This window comes from Pseudophryne corroboree, chromosome 12 (assembly GCF_028390025.1).
Source record: "Pseudophryne corroboree isolate aPseCor3 chromosome 12, aPseCor3.hap2, whole genome shotgun sequence".
Taxonomy (NCBI): domain Eukaryota; kingdom Metazoa; phylum Chordata; class Amphibia; order Anura; family Myobatrachidae; genus Pseudophryne; species Pseudophryne corroboree.
In genome coordinates, this window is record NC_086455.1 from 70,464,833 (window position 1) to 70,482,550 (window position 17,718).

Consider the following 17,718-nt stretch of genomic DNA (forward strand, 5'->3'; position numbering starts at 1 on the left):
GACACATGGGGGAGCTGGCAGGAGTGACACATGGGGGAGCTGGCAGGAGTGACACATGGGGGAGCTGGCAGGAGTGACACATGGGGGAGCTGGCAGGAGTGACACATGGGGGAGCTGGCAGGAGTGACACAGGAGGGTGATGGCAGGAGTGACACAGGAGGGTGCTGGCAGGAGTGACACAGGAGGGTGATGGCAGGAGTGACACAGGAGGGTGCTGGCAGGAGTGACACAGGAGGGTGATGGCAGGAGTGACACAGGAGGGTGCTGGCAGGAGTGACACAGGAGGGTGCTGGCAGGAGTGACACAGGAGGGTGCTGGCAGGAGTGACACAGGAGGGTGCTGGCAGGAGTGACACAGGAGGGTGCTGGTAGGAGTGACACAGGGGGGAGCTGGCAGGAGTGACACATGGGGGAGCTGGCAGGAGTGACACAGGAGGGTGCTGGCAGGAGTGACACAGGAGGGTGCTGGCAGGAGTGACACAGGAGGGTGCTGGCAGGAGTGACACATGGGGGAGCTGGTAGGAGTGACACATGGGGGAGCTGGCAGGAGTGACACATGGGGGAGCTGGCAGGAGTGACACAGGAGGGTGCTGGCAGGAGTGACACAGGAGGGTGCTGGCAGGAGTGACACAGGAGGGTGCTGGCAGGAGTGACACATGGGGGAGCTGGCAGGAGTGACACATGGGGGAGCTGGCAGGAGTGACACAGGAGGGTGATGGCAGGAGTGACACAGGAGGGTGATGGCAGGAGTGACACAGGAGGGTGCTGGCAGGAGTGACACAGGAGGGTGCTGGCAGGAGTGACACAGGAGGGAGCTGGCAGGAGTGACACATGGGGGAGCTGGCAGGAGTGACACATGGGGGAGCTGGCAGGAGTGACACAGGAGGGTGATGGCAGGAGTGACACAGGAGGGTGATGGCAGGAGTGACACAGGAGGGTGCTGGCAGGAGTGACACATGGGGGAGCTGGCAGGAGTGACACATGGGGGAGCTGGCAGGAGTGACACATGGGGGTGATGGCAGGAGTGACAGGAGGGTGCTGGCAGGAGTGACACATGGGGGAGCTGGCAGGAGTGACACAGGAGGGTGCTGGCTGGAGTGACACATGGGGGAGCCAGCAGGAGTGACAGAGGAGGGTGCTGGCGACACATGGTGGAGCTAAAGTGCATTATGTGAATCTGGCTTTTTCAATATACTGTGTGTATCTGGCTTTTTCAATGTATTTTATGTTGGATCTGGTTTTAAAATGTATTTCATGTGGCTCTGGCTTTTTCAATGTATTTTATAGCATGGGCGTGGCCTAGCAGGTACAATGTCACACACCATTTTTGCACATGCGCCTTCTGCTCGATGTCGGCTCTTTGACTTACCTAACGAGATTTTTTGGCTCTTTGTCTCTGACAGGTTGGCCACCCCTGCCCTACATGATTTGTCATTCCAATATGGCAAATCGGTGCAATATCATTCTGGTGTGTACCCACCCTTACATGACAATCAGATCTCATATTTGCTTTTTGTTTATTTTTTTGTTATATTTTATCTTTATATAGCTTTGCTCTATTAGTTTAAGAATCCAAGATCAGGCTACATGTCAGATCGTTACAACCCATAAGCAAACGTGGTTTCAGTATAGTGAATATTGACTGTATATTAAGATTTGATGGAAAGAAGCAATTAAAAATAAACAACATTTGCACAAAATAGTACAAATGTAGCCTTTGTGTAACACACATGTGCCGTTCCAAAGGTCATATATATACACATCAATTTACTATATAGACTATTTTGATAATACGGTCTGATACCTTTTAAAATATATACCCTGAATGCTTATAACATCTGCTGCTGCAGTGGTGCAGCCAAAACGCAATTAAGACTAGGGGGCGCACACTACTTTTTGCACATGTCGCGCCAAAATGCATCGTGTTTAGATGCATAAAGCTATCAGACGGCAATGCTTTATTTCTTCTTTATGTCTCTTTTTCTCAGAGCTGGCTCTGGTGGCCGGGTAAGTCCGCCCCCTCCTGTGAGTGGCCTGCCACCTGGCATTTCTATCGATGGGTGCAATCCATCTGTGTTTCCCCACCTGCCTTTATGCCATTGATTTTTTTTAACCCACCAATGGCAATTCTGAATCTCCGCTAGTTTTCCAGCACGCTCTATGGTGTTATAAATGAGCAAAGATACATCTCTGCGGAGCACCTTCACGACTGTTCCAGAAACACTCTGCGGAACATCACGGAGATTTGAATAGTCTGCATGGAATCTTGTCTTTGTGTTATACAATGCCTTCAGTATTCTGGATATGCGTTTTTGCTAATATAGAACCGCAGTGGTGATTGAAATCTTCTCCGTTCCAGTGCCAGAACATTCTTTATTGTGTCTCTCTCTAAATGCTGCTGTTCCTGACCTTTTCCCTTTGATCTGTGTAGGAGCGAGTGCAGAAAACCTTTCCTCACCCGATTGATAAATGGGCCATCGCTGATGCTCAGTCTGCCATAGAAAAACGGAAAAGAAGGAATCCCCTGCTTCTACCTGTTGATAAAATCCATCCCTTATTGAAGGTAATTGCTGTTCTCCTTTTTTTGTGTTATGTAGAGATGTATGTTGGCACTCATTCACCTTTACGAGCTATGCTTTGGGGATTTTCATTACAATTTTTTTTTTTCATTTTGGAATGAATCTTTATGGGTATATTCAATTAGCGTCGGATCCATTTCGACATGCATTTGTCGTAATGGATCAGACAACCCCTATTCAAATCTCATCTCAATTCGACTTTTTCAAGTTGAATTGAGATGAGGGACCAAGAGGAGGTGAGGGGGGGAGCCGCGGGGAGACCAGCGGGAACAGCCGCCGGCAGCCAGAGGAGATCATCGCCACAGTAGCGCTGCAGGAGGACGTCACACAGCCGCCGAACCTCATGGCAGTGTCCACCCGGCTCCAGCAAGCGTGACCTCACTTGCTGGAGCCGGGTGGAAGCTGCCGTGAGCGGCGCGGCTGTGTGACATCCTGCTGCAGCGCTCTGCTGTAGCGCTGATCTCCTCCGTCTGCCGGCGGCTGTCCCCCGTCTCCCTGCGGCTCTACCCCCTCTCCTGCTCTGGGTCCACATCTCAGTCCGACATTTTTTTATGCCCTGACTGAGATGGTCGAAAAGGGGGCCAAATGCACGTGAATCGGCAGCTATACCGCCAACCCACGTGCTTTTCGACAAGTTGAATTCCTCAACTTGTCGAGAATATTGAATAGGTTGGAACCCCTTCCGACCTAAAAAAAAAGTCTTTTCGACAGACTGCAGCTTTCGACATCAATTGAATATACCCCTTAGTATCAAAATATGCCTTTCTCATTCATCCTATCTGGAGGGCGCTGCTTGACCTTGGGGTGTGGAATGCACTGTGGCTGGAGTTGGCCCTTCTGCAACCTAAAACTTGTTGTTTCCAGTCCATTCCCTTCTACACCCCTCCACCAAAAAGAAGTTAGGGCCTAATTCAGGTTGGATTGCAAAACGCGATCCAACTGCAAAAATTACAAAAAAGATGCGGACGCATGCGCTGCGCCTGTCCTGCGCATGCACCCACATATTCTGCAGGGGACCGCAGAAAATGCAATCGCCTCTGCCTGCCAATCAGGCGCAGGGGGTGGCGCAACGCTCCGTTTCCTATACGGAGCATTGCGGGGGCGGAGCCAGTGAAACGGGGGCTGCGTTAAAAGGGGGCGTGGCATGGACGAGATCGGAGAGATGGTGGCGGGTTTCCTGCAGACGCAGCTAAGCTGCGCCGAGAGGAGGCAACCTTAATTTCTCTGACGTCCTAGTGGATGCTGGGACTCCGTAAGGACCATGGGGAATAGCGGCTCCGCAGGAGACAGGGCACAAGAATAAAAGCTTTAGGATCAGGTGGTGTGCACTGGCTCCTCCCCCTATGACCCTCCTCCAAGCCTCAGTTAGATTTTTGTGCCCGAACGAGAAGGGTACAGGCTAGGTGGCTCTCCTGAGCTGCTTAGAATAAAAGTGTTTTTTAGGTTTTTTATTTTCAGTGAGTCCTGCTGGCAACAGGCTCACTGCATCGTGGGACTAAGGGGAGAAGAAACGGACTCACCTGCGTGCAGAGTGGATTGGGTTTCTTAGGCTACTGGACATTAGCTCCAGAGGGACGATCACAGGTTCAGCCTGGATGGGTCCCGGAGCCGCGCCGCCGGCCCCCTTACAGAGCCAGAAGAGCGAAGAGGTCCGGTGAAATCGGTGGCAGAAGACGATCCTGTCTTCAGACTAAGATAGCGCACAGCACCGCAGCTGTGCGCCATTGCTCTCAGCACACTTCACACTCCGGTCACTGAGGGTGCAGGGCGCTGGGGGGGAGCGCCCTGAGACGCAATATAACAGATGATACCTTAGGTTGGCAAAAGAATACATCACATATAGCTCTTGGGCTATATGGATGTATTTTAACCCCTGCCATTTTTACAGCAAAGAGCGGGAGATAAGGACGTCGTGAAGGGGCGGAGCCTATCTCCTCAGCACACAAGCGCCATTTTCCCTCACAGCTCCGCTGGAAGGACGGCTCCCTGACTCTCCCCTGCAGACTTGCTACAGAATCAGGGTAAAAAAGAGAAGGGGGGGCACTATTGGCAGCTAAAAATTATATAAACAGCAGCTATAAGGGAATAACACTTATATAAGGTTATTCCTGTATATATATATATAGCGCTTGGTGTGTGCTGGCAGACTCTCCCTCTGTCTCTCCAAAGGGCTTGTGGGGTCCTGTCCTCTATCAGAGCATTCCCGGTGTGTGTGCTGTGTGTCGGTACGTGTGTGTCGACATGTATGAGGAGGAAAATTATGTGGAGGCGGAGCAATTGCCTGGGTTAGTGATGTCACCCCCTAGGGAGTCGACACCTGACTGGATGATCGTATTTAAAGAATTAAGTGATAATGTCAGCACTTTGCAAAGAACGGTTGATGACATGAGACAGCCGGCAAATCAATTAGTGCCTGTCCAGGCGTCTCAGACACCGCCAGGGGCCCTAAAACGCCCGTTACCTCAGTGGGTCGACACAGACCCAGACACAGATACTGAGTCTAGTGTCGACGGTGAGGAGACAAACGTAATGTCCAGTAGGGCCACACGTTACATGATCACGGCAATGAAGGAGGCATTGAACATTTCTGACACTACAAGTACCACAAAGAAGGGTATTATGTGGGGTGTGAAAAAACTACCAATAGTTTTCCCTGAGTCAGATGAGTTAAATGAGGTGTGTGAAAAAGCGTGGGTTTCCCCCGACAAAAAACTGCTAATTTCTAAAAAATTATTGGCACTATATCCTTTCCCGTCAGAGGTTAGGACGCGTTGGGAAACACCCCCTAGGGTAGATAAGGCGCTCACACGTTTATCTAAACAAGTAGCGTTACCGTCTCCTGATACGGCCACCCTCAAAGAACCAGCAGATAGAAGGCTGGAAAATATTCTTAAAAGTATATACACACATACTGGTGTTATACTGCGACCAGCAATCGCCTCAGCCTGGATGTGCAGTGCTGGAGTCGCGTGGTCGGATTCCCTGACTGAAAATATTGATACCCTGGATAGGGACAATATTCTGTTAACTATAGAGCATTTGAAGGATGCATTAATATATATGCGTGATGCACAGAGGGATATTTGCACCCTGGCATCAAGAGTAAGTGCTATGTCCATTTCTGCCAGAAGAGCGTTATGGACGCGACAGTGGTCAGGCGATGCGGATTCCAAACGACATATGGAAGTATTGCCGTATAAAGGGGAGGAGTTATTTGGGGCTGGTCTATCGGACCTGGTGGCCACGGCAACGGCTGGAAAATCCACCTTTTTACCCCAGGTCACTTCACATCAGCAGAAAAAGACACCGTCTTTTCAAACTCAGTCCTTTCGTTCCCATAAGTACAAGCGAGCTAAAGGCCATTCCTTCCTGCCCCAGGGCAGAGGAAGGGGAAAAAGACTGCACCATGCAGCCGCTTCCCAGGAGCAGAAGCCCTCCCCTGCTTCTGCCAAGTCTTCAGCATGACGCTGGGGCTTTACAAGCAGACTCAGACATGGTGGGGGCCCGTCTCAAGAATTTCAACGCGCAGTGGGCTCACTCGCAAATGGACCCCTGGATTCTACAGGTAGTATCGCAGGGGTACAAACTGGAATTCGGGGCGTTTCCCCCTCGCCGGTACTGAAGTCTGCTCTACCAAAGTCTCCCTCCGACAGGGAGGCAATTTTGGAAGCCATTCACAAGCTGTATTCCCAGCAGGTGATAATCAAGGTACCCCTCCTACAACAGGGAAAGGGGTATTATTCCATGCTGTTTGTGGTACCGAAGCCGGACGGCTCGGTGAGACCAATTTTAAATCTGAAATCCTTGAACACTTACATAAAGAGGTTCAAATTCAAGATGGAATCACTCAGAGCGGTGATAGCAAACCTGGAAGAAGGGGACTATATGGTGTCTCTGGACATCAAGGATGCTTATCTCCACGTCCCAATCTACCCGTCTCACCAAGGGTACCTCAGGTTTGTAGTACAAGACTGTCATTATCAGTTTCAGACGCTGCCGTTTGGGTTGTCCACGGCACCTCGGGTCTTTACCAAGGTAATGGCCGAGATGATGATTCTTCTTCGAAGAAAAGGCATCTTAATTATCCCTTACTTGGACGATCTCCTGATAAGGGCAAGGTCCAGGGAACAGTTAGAAGTCGGAGTAGCACTATCTCAGGTAGTGTTACGTCAGCACGGGTGGATCCTAAATATTCCAAAATCGCAGCTGATTCCAACGACACGTCTACTGTTCCTAGGAATGATTCTGGACACAGTCCAGAAAAAGGTGTTTCTCCCGGAGGAGAAGGCCAGGGAGTTATCCGAGCTAGTCAGGAACCTCCTAAAACCAGGCCAGGTGTCAGTGCATCAGTGCACGAGGGTCCTGGGAAAAATGGTGGCTTCTTACGAAGCGATTCCATTCGGAAAATTCCATGCAAGAACTTTTCAGTGGGATCTACTGGACAAATGGTCCGGATCGCATCTTCAGATGCATCAGCGGATAACCCTGTCGCCAAGGACAAGGGTGTCTCTTCTGTGGTGGCTGCAGAGTGCTCATCTACTAGAGGGCCGCAGATTTGGCATTCAGGATTGGATCCTGGTGACCACGGATGCAAGCCTGAGAGGCTGGGGAGCAGTCACACAGGGAAGAAATTTCCAGGGCTTGTGGTCAAGCATGGAAGCATCTCTTCATATAAACATTCTGGAACTAAGGGCCATTTACAATGCCCTAAGTCAAGCGAAACCCCTGCTTCAGGGTCAGGCGGTATTGATCCAATCGGACAACATCACGTCAGTCGCCCACGTAAACAGACAGGGCGGCACGAGAAGCAGGAGGGCAATGGCAGAAGCTGCAAGGATTCTTCGCTGGGCGGAAAATCATGTGATAGCACTGTCAGCAGTGTTCATTCCGGGAGTGGACAACTGGGAAGCAGACTTCCTCAGCAGACACGACCTCCACCCGGGAGAGTGGGGACTTCACCCAGAAGTCTTCCACCTGATAGTAAACCGTTGGGAAGAACCAAAGGTGGACATGATGGCGTCCCGTCTAAACAAAAAAGTAGACAGATATTGCGCCAGGTCAAGGGACCCTCAGGCAATAGCGGTGGACGCCCTGGTAACGCCGTGGGTGTACCAGTCAGTGTATGTGTTCCCTCCTCTGCCTCTCATACCAAAGGTACTGAGAATCATAAGAAGGAGAGGAGTAAGAACTATACTCGTGGTTCCGGATTGGCCAAGAAGGACTTGGTACCCGGAACTTCAAGAGATGCTCACGGACGAACCGTGGCCTCTACCTCTGAGAAAGGACCTGCTCCAGCAGGGGCCTTGTCTGTTCCAAGACTTACCGCGGCTGCGTTTGACGGCATGGCGGTTGAACGCCGGATCCTGAGGGAAAAAGGCATTCCAGATGAAGTCATCCCTACCCTGGTCAAGGCCAGGAAGGACGTAACCGCAAAACATTATCACCGCATTTGGCGAAAATATGTTGCGTGGTGTGAGGCCAAGAAGGCCCCTACAGAGGAATTTCAACTGGGTCGTTTCCTCCATTTCCTGCAAACAGGACTATCTATGGGCCTAAAATTAGGGTCCATTAAGGTTCAAATTTCGGCCCTGTCGATTTTCTTCCAGAAAGAACTGGCTTCAATGCCTGAAGTTCAGACATTTGTAAAAGGGATACTGCATATACAGCCTCCTTTTGTGCCTCCAGTGGCACCTTGGGATCTCAATGTTGTGTTGAGTTTTCTAAAGTCACATTGGTTTGAACCACTCACCACTGTGGACTTCAAATATCTCACATGGAAGGTGACGATGCTGTTAGCCCTGGCTTCAGCCAGGCGTGTGTCAGAATTGGCGGCTTTATCATATAAAAGTCCTTACTTAATTTTTCATTCTGACAGGGCAGAATTGAGGACTCGTCCTCAATTTCTACCTAAGGTGGTTTCTGCATTTCACATGAACCAACCTATTGTGGTACTTGCGGCTACTAGGGACTTGGAGGACTCCAAGTTGCTTGACGTTGTCAGGGCCCTGAAAATATATGTTTCCAGGACGGCTGGAGTCAGAAAATCTGACTCGCTGTTTATCCTGTATGCACCCAACAAGCTGGGTGCTCCTGCTTCTAAGCAGACGATTGCTCGTTGGATTTGTAGTACAATTCAGCTTGCACATTCTGTGGCAGGCCTGCCACAGCCAAAATCGGTAAAAGCCCATTCCACAAGGAAAGTGGGCTCATCTTGGGCGGCTGCCCGAGGGGTCTCGGCTTTACAACTTTGCCGAGCAGCTACTTGGTCAGGGGCAAACACGTTTGCGAAATTCTACAAATTTGATACCCTGGCTGAGGAGGACCTGGAGTTCTCTCATTCGGTGCTGCAGAGTCATCCGCACTCTCCCGCCCGTTTGGGAGCTTTGGTATAATCCCCATGGTCCTTACGGAGTCCCAGCATCCACTAGGTCGTCAGAGAAAATAAGATTTTACTTACCGATAAATCTATTTCTCGTAGTCCGTAGTGGATGCTGGGCGCCCATCCCAAGTGCGGATTGTCTGCAATACTTGTATATAGTTATTGTTACAAAAATTCGGGTTATTATTGTTGTGAGCCATCTTTTCAGAGGCTCCTTTTCGTTTTATCATACTGTTAACTGGGTTCAGATCACAAGTTGTACGGTGTGATTGGTGTGGCTGGTATGAGTCTTACCCGGGATTCAATATCCTTCCTTATTATGTACGCTCGTCCGGGCACAGTATCCTAACTGAGGCTTGGAGGAGGGTCATAGGGGGAGGAGCCAGTGCACACCACCTGATCCTAAAGCTTTTATTCTTGTGCCCTGTCTCCTGCGGAGCCGCTATTCCCCATGGTCCTTACGGAGTCCCAGCATCCACTACGGACTACGAGAAATAGATTTATCGGTAAGTAAAATCTTATTTTCTGCATTCAAGCAGAAATTGCGAAGCGATCACAATTTCTGCTTGATCAAGGGGGGAGGTGAAAGTCAGCATGCTGGGCAGCCTTGCCCTGCGATGGGCGCCCCCCCAGCATGCGTTCAGAGTGATTGCGAATTCTGCTAATTAGCAGAATTTGCAATCCTTACTGAATTAGGCCCTTAGTTTGTAACTTAGTATTCATGGTAATAGACTGGCATGTTTATAATCCCAACAATTCCTCAGAAACGGAACATTTGTGGATGTTAAAATGCAATTATGTTAATATTTTTATTAGGTGTATTAATAAATGACATTTTCTGAGATAAAGATCTATGCCCCTGGTATACCTCCTAAATGTAGAGTTGCGCATACTCAGGCTTACCATACTATCCCTTTAGACCGGGACACTCATGAATTACACAGGTTCTGTGGCTGGCTGACGGCAAGTCTGCTTTTCACCTGGTTTAAATCAGCCATAGAACCGGTGTAATGCATGAGCGTCCCAGTTTAAAAGGGTGGAATGGTAAACCTACCCATGCTAAATATTTGGACGATGCATTTTGTTGTTTTACATGTTAATGGAGATGAGCCAATGAGCTGGCAGGAAACTAGTGTGTGGACGGTGTGTCATGTCCTCTGCCGACACTTATTGGGCCCTGTGTGATTTGTTTGCTTTGCAATTCAGTATATGCATGTTACTCATCCACATGAATATTGCAAAGAGTTCCCGTCTCTTGTCAGTGTTTGCGCTGCCTTGGGTTTGGTTTTCAGTTGCATTAAGTCTTTGAGCTTTCATACCAACACATATATTGGTGCAAGTGAACCTGTGACCTTATGGCATTGTACAGCCAATTGAAAAGGTAAAGGATCTGCATATTCCAGTGACAGTGATAGCTCTTTCTGACATAGGGGGTCATTCCTAGTTGATCGTAGCTGTGCTACGATCATGTTCCCAGACAAGCGGGGGGATGCCCAGTACAGGGCTAGTCCGCCCCGCATGTATGTTTGGCATCCCCCTCCCCCGCACAAGTACAAAAGCATCGCACAGCGGCGATGCTTTTGTACTTGCTGAGTAACTCCCGGCCAGCGCAGCTCCTGCGGCTGACCAGGAGTTGCTCGTTGCTGCCCCTGGTCGCAGCTGCGGCGTGTGACGTCACACAGCCGCTGCGGCCCGCACGGTCCGGCCAAGCCTGCTTTGGCTGGACTGCGCCCCCATAACGGCAGCAAAATGCCGCCGTTCCGCCCCCTCCCGCCCAGCGATCGCCTCTGCTCGTCAATCAAGCAGAGGCGATCGCAAGGGAACAACGGCCTTTGGTGGTCCAGCATGCGCCGGCGCACTGCATCGCCGGCACATGCGCAGATCCGACCCGATCGCTGCGCTGCAATAAACTGCAGCGAGCGATCGGGTCGGAATGACCCCCACAGTCTAATCATCTCAAGAATGCAAAAAGAAATGCTAGTCAGTTCCTGAGAGAATCAGTAGGTGTTTGCACGTCTAAGTCCTATCTTAATCTAAATACAGTGCATCCGGAAAGTATTCACAGCACTTCACTTTTTCCACATTTTGTTATGTTACAGCCTTATTCCAAAATGGAATAAATTCATGTTTTTCCCTCAAAATTCTACACACAATACCCCATAATGACAATGTGAAAAAAGTGTTTGAGATTTTTGCTAATTTATTAAAAAATAAAAAACTAAGAAATCACATGTACATAAGTATTCACAGCCTTTGCTCAATACTTTGTTGATGCACCTTTGGCAACAATTACAGCCTCAAGTCTTTTTGAATATGATGTCACAAGCTTGGCACACCTATCTTTGGGCAGTTTCGCCCATTTCTCTTTGCAGCACCTCTCAAGCTCCATCAGTTTGGATGGGAAGCGTCTGTGCACAGCCATTTTCAGAGATGTTCAATCGTATTTAAGTCTGGGCTCTGTCTGGGCCATTCAAGGTCATTCACAAAGTTGTCCTGAAGCCACTCCTTTGATATATTGGCTGTGTGCTTAGGGTCGTTGTCCTACTGAAAGTTGAACCGTCGCCCCAGTCTGAGGCATGGAGCAGGTTTTCATCCAGGATGTCTCTGTACATTGCTGCCTTCATCTTTCTCTCTATCCTGACTAGTCTCCCAGTTCCTGCCGCTGAAAAACATCCCCACATGCTTCACTGTAGTGGTGGTATTGGCCTGGTGATGAGCGGTGCCTGGTTTCCTCCAAACATGACGCCTGGCATTCATGCCAAAGAGTTCAATCTTTGTCTAATCAGACCAGAGAATTTTGTTTCTTGTGGACGTAGAGTCCTTCATGTGCATTTTGGCAAACTCCAGGCAGGCTGCCATGTGCTTTTTACTAAGGAGTGGCTTCCGTCTGGCCACTCCACCATAAGGCCTGATTTGTGGATTGCTGCAGAGATGGTTGTCCTTCTGGAAGGTTCTCCACTCCCCACAGAGGAATGCTGTAGCTCTGACAGTGACCATCGGGTTCTTGGTCATCTCCCTGACTAGGGCCCTTCTCCCCAGATCGCTCAGTTTAGATGGCCGGCCAGCTCTAGGAAGAGTCTTGGTGGTTCCGAACTTATTCCATTTACGTATGATGAAGGCCACTGTGCTCGTTGGGTGCTTCAAAGCAGCAGATATTTTTCTGTACCCTTCCCCAGATTTGTGCCTCGAGACAATCCTGTCTCGGAGGTCGGCAGACAATTCCTTTGACTTCATGCTTGGTTTGGCTCAGACATGCACTGTCAAGTGTGGGACCTTACATAGACAGTTGTGTGCCTTTCCAAACATGTCAAATCAACTGAGTTTACCACAGGTGGACTCCAATTAAGCTGTAGGAACATCTCAGTGATGATCAGTGGAAACAGGATGCACCTGAGCGCAATTTTGAGGTTCATAGCAAAGGCTGTGAATACTTATGTACATGTGATTTCTTAGATTTTTTATTTTTAATAAATTTGCAAAAATCTAAAAAACACTTTTCACGTTGTCATTATGGGGTATTGTGTGTAAAATTTTGAGGAAAAAAATGAATTTAATCATTTTGGAATAAGGCTGTTACATAACAAAATGTGGAAAAAGTGAAGCGCTGTGAATACTTTCCGGATGCACTGTAGTCTTATGTCCTTTGTGTGTGTGTGTGTGTGTGTGTGTGTGTGTATACATATGTAATACAGGTTGAGTATCCCTTATCCAAAATGCTTGGGACCAGAGGTATTTTGGATATGGAATTTTTCCGTATTTTGGAATAATTGCATACCATAATGAGATATCATGGTGATGGGTCCTAAGTCTAAGCACAGAATGCATTTATGTTTTATATACACCTTATACACACAGCCTGAAGCTAATTATGGCCAATATTTTTTATAACTTTGTGCATTAAACAAAGTGTGTGTACATTCACACAATTCATTTATGTTTCATATACACCTTATACACACAGCCTGAAGGTCATTTAATACAATATTTTTAATAACTTTGTGTATTAAACAAAGTTTGTGTACATTGAGCCATCAAAAAACAAAGGTTTCACTATCTCACTCTCACTCAAAAAAGTCCGTATTTCGGAATATTCTGTATTTCGGAATATTTGGATATGGGATACTCAACCTGTACTCAAAAATGAGTCCTCCTTCATGAGGATTTACATTGCAGCCTTGTTTGTTAATGTTTACTTGTTTACTTACCGGTAAATCTATTTCTAACGTCCTAGTGGATGCTGGGGACTCCGTAAGGACCATGGGGAATAGACGGGCTCCGCAGAAGACAGGGCACTTTAAGAAAGAATTTGGATTCTGGTGTGTTCTGGCTCCTCCCTCTATGTCCCTCCTCCAGACCTCAGTTTGAATCTGTGCCCGGACGAGCTGGGTGCTACTTAGTGAGCTCTCCTGAGCTTGCTATAAGAAAGTATTTTGTTACATTTTTTATTTTCAGAGAGATCTGCTGGCAACAGACTCCCTGCATCGTGGGACTGAGGGGAGAGAAGCAGCCCTACTCTCTGCAGATAGGTCCTGCTTCTTAGGCTTCTGGACACCATTAGCTCCAGAGGGATCGTACACAGGATCTCACCCTTTGTCGTCCGATCCCGGAGCCGCGCCGCCGTCCCCCTCGCAGTGCCGGAAGACAGAAGCCGGGTGAAAGAAGCAAGAAGACTTCGAAATCGGCGGCAGAAGACTCCAGTCTTCAAACTGAGGTAGCGCACAGCACTGCAGCTGTGCGCCATTGCTCCCACACTACACCCACATACTCCGGTCACTGTAGGGTGCCCTGGGCAGCAATTAGGACCTCTTGGCAAAAGTGGGCATATATACAGTTGGGCACTGTATATATGCATGAGCCCCCGCCAAAAATTGTACATGAAAGCGGGACAGAAGCCCGCCGTCGAGGGGGCGGGGCTTCTTCCTCAGCACTCACCAGCGCCATGTTTTTTCTCCACAGCACCGCTGAGAGGAAGCTCCCCAGCCTCTCCCCTGCAGTTACACAGTAGAAGAGGGTAAAAAGAGAGGGGGGGCACATAATTAGGCGCAAAAATCAATATAAACAGCAGCTACTGGGTTAACATTAAGTTACTGTGTTATTCCTGGGTTAATAGCGCTGGGGTGTGTGCTGGCATACTCTCTCTCTTTGTCTCTCCAAAGGGCCTTATGGGGGAATTGTCTTCAGATGAGCATTCCCTGAGTGTGTGGTGTGTCGGTACGTGTGTGTCGACATGTCTGAGGTAAAAGGCTCCCCTAAGGAGGAGATGGAGCAAATATGTGTGTGAGAGGGTGTCTCCGTCGACAACGCCGACACCTGTTTGGATATGTGTAATTAAGTGCTAATGTGAATTTATTGCACAAAAGATTAGAGAACAGACAGGGGGCGGGATGTACTAATGTACATCGCCGCCCATCGCCTCCCTGCGCCACGATGCTGATCGCATATGTACTAACATATGCGATCAGCATTGCGGAGGACAGCTCTTCCGATAAGAGCTGTCATCCGCGATGCGCAGAGGCAGCCTGACTTCCGTGATTCTGCCCCAGAAGTCAGTCTGCGCATGCGCGGGGTGACGGGGGCGGCCGCAGGGCATGCTGGGAGGGATCCGATCGGATCCCTCACACAGCGCCGCGGAGAGAAGCCCATAGGCTTCTATGGACGTACGCCAGCTAAAGCTGGCGTACCCCGACGCGGCGCTGTCCTGCCGGCCGGGGGTTAGTACATCAGGAAAATGCGGTGAACAGGGAGTTTACCGCATTTTCCGCTTAGTACATCCCGCCCAGGGAATCTACCCATGTCTGTCCCTATGTCGCAGAGACATTCATTCAGAGTCTCTCAATGCTCACTATCCAAAATAATAGACACTGATATCGACACAGAGTCTGACTCCAGTGTCGACTACGATAATGCAAAGTTACAGCCAAAATGGCAGGAAAGTATTCAATATATGATTATTGTAATAAAAGATGATCTGCATATCACTGATGACTCATCTGTCCCTGACACAAGGGTACACATGTTTAAGGGGAAGAAAGCTGAGGTAAATTTCCCTCCTCTCATGATGAAAAAGAGCGGGAATCTCCAGACAAGAGACTGCAGTTTCCCACAAAGAATTCTCAGGGAGTATCCTTTCCAGTGGCGTAACTAGAAATTTTTCGCCCCCCTTCATGCTCCATAATTGGGATTAAGAAAGGGATAAATATGCGCGCGCGCGGCAAAAAAGGGGCGTGGTTTCGTTGGGATGGGCGTGGTTTCGCATAAAGGGGCGTGGCATTGCAGGAAAAGACTAACTTATACCCCAGTTTTGCAACCTGCACGCCCAGACGTTGGCCACCACAGGAAAGCAAAATAATCCTGACTCATGCCCCTTACATTATTTGTCATTTTTCCTCCTTATAGTAATGCCAGTATACATTATGCCACATACTGCAATGGCCCTTAGACATTATGCCGCACACAATAATGCACATGACACAATATGCACACACTGTAATGCCCCCGACACATTATGCCACACACCGTAATTCCTGTGACACATTATGCCACACACCGTAATGCCTGTGACACATTATGACAGGAATCGCAATGCCCGTTATACATTATGCTACACACTGCAATGCCCCTGATACATTATAGCACATACAATGTCTGTGACACATTATGACACACACCGCAATGTCCGTGATACATTATGCCACACACTGCAATGCCCGATACATTATAGCACATACAATGCCTGTGACACATTATGCCACACACTGCAATGACCTTGAGACATTATACCACAATGCCCGTGATATAGTATACCATACACCGCAATGCCCTGCCCGTTATACCCCATGCCACACACCGCAATGCCCGTTATGTATTATGCCACACTGCAATGACCCTGAGACATTATACCACAATGCCCGTGATATAGTATACCACACACCGTAATGCCTGACACATTATGACACACACCGCAATGTCCGTGATACATTATGCCACACACTGCAATGACCCTGAGACATTATACCACATATCACAATGCCCGCGATATAGTATACCATACACCGTAATGCCTGTGACACATTATGACACACACCGCAATGTCCGTGATACATTATGCCACACACCGTAATGCCCATTACACATTAAGTCCTACAGTAAGGCTTCTAATTACTTTTCAATTACCTGCTCGTTGTCAGGGGTTTCATGCACTGGGTGTCATGCTCGTTGCCAGGGGTTTCATGCTCTTGGTTCCATGCACGGTGCCAGGGGTTTTCATGCTCAGGGTGTCATGCTCGTTGCCAGGGGTTTCATGCACTGGGTGTCATGCTCGTTGCCAGGTGTTTTATGCACTGGGTGTCATGCTCGTTGCCAGGTGTTTCATGCACTGGGTGTCATGCTCGTTGCTAGGAGGTAGTCCTTGTTGCTAGGGCTGTGCTCCCAGTGCCACATATGTCATCAGTGCCAGATATTCCCCCACGGTGCCAGGTACTCACATGCCCCAGTGCCAAATATAGCCCCCCCCATGTGCCAGGTACACATATACCCCCCCAGTGCCACATATGCCCCCAGTGCCAGATATTCCCCCCCAGTGCCACATATGCCCCCAGTGCCACATATGCCCCCAGTGCCAGATATGCCCCAGTGGCATATATTCCCCCCCCAGTGCCAAATATGCCCCCAGTGCCATATATTCCTCCCCCAGTGCCAAATATGCCCCCAGTGCCATATATGCCCCCAGTGCCAGATATTCCCCCCCAGTGCCATATATGCCCCCAGTGCCAGATATTCCCCCCCAGTGCCATATATGCCCCCAGTGCCAGATATTCCCCCCCCCAGTGCCATATATGCCCCCAGTGCCAGATATTCCCCCCCCCCAGTGCCATATATGCCCCCAGTGCCAGATATGCCCCAGTGCCAGATATCCCCCCCCCCCCCCTGCTTTTTGGAGGGACACGGAGGGCACAGCTCGCCTCTCCTGTGTCCCTCCTGCTGCATCATCTCCGGCGGCCGCGGGTCTAATAGGGGGAAGTGCCGGTTCGTGAGCCAATTAGAGCTCACGGACGGCACTTCCCCCTATTAGACCCGCGGCCGCCGGAGATGATGCAGGAGGGACACAGGGAGGCGCGCTGTGCCCTCCAACAAGCGGCGGAGGGAAGGAGACCGCAGACTGACATGCGGACGCTCGTCCGCATGTCAGTCTGCTGTAAATCAGTGGCGCCCCTCGCCCCCAAGCCACCGCGAGGGCTGCGGGGGCAGTAGTTACGCCACTGATCCTTTCCCCACTAGGGCCAGGATATGATGGGAATCTTCCCCTAGGGTGTCACGTTTGCCCAAAAGGTAGCCCTGACGTAACAGCTATTCTCAGGGATCCTGCAGATAGCGTGCACATTCTGGTACACTACTCAGACCGGCGATGGTGTCGGCATGGGTTTATAGCGCTGTGGCAGCGTGCACAGGTACCTTATCAGCAGAGATGGAGACCCTAGTATGTATGTGTGTATATATATATATATATATATATATATATATATATATTGTGACAAGAACAGTGGGATAGTGTTTGAGGGCAGGTATATTTGTCCCAGGTTCTTGTCTTACATGTTTTAGAAAATGTTAACTTCTAGGAAAAATGCTTTTTGTTTTGTCTGAACCTTTTCAGTTTGCTGTAAAAGCTGGGTAAAGTCTCTGAGAGAGAGATAAGGCGAGTTCTAGACATTGGGCCCAGTTCGGGTCTTTGGCCTCACAGAGGGCTAATCAGGGTTTCAGCTGT

At 49.3% G+C, this 17,718-nt stretch overlaps 1 protein-coding gene across 1 annotated transcript in view; it reads left to right on the forward strand.

Moving 5' to 3' along the window:
- Positions 1 to 17,718, forward strand: part of SOS2 (SOS Ras/Rho guanine nucleotide exchange factor 2) — a 181,934-nt gene that overhangs the window by 54,983 nt on the left and 109,233 nt on the right. The window contains exon 3 of the mRNA XM_063947620.1: positions 2,431 to 2,562. Within this exon, the coding sequence (XP_063803690.1) occupies positions 2,431 to 2,562 (132 nt within the window). The remainder of the gene's footprint in view (positions 1 to 2,430; positions 2,563 to 17,718) is intronic.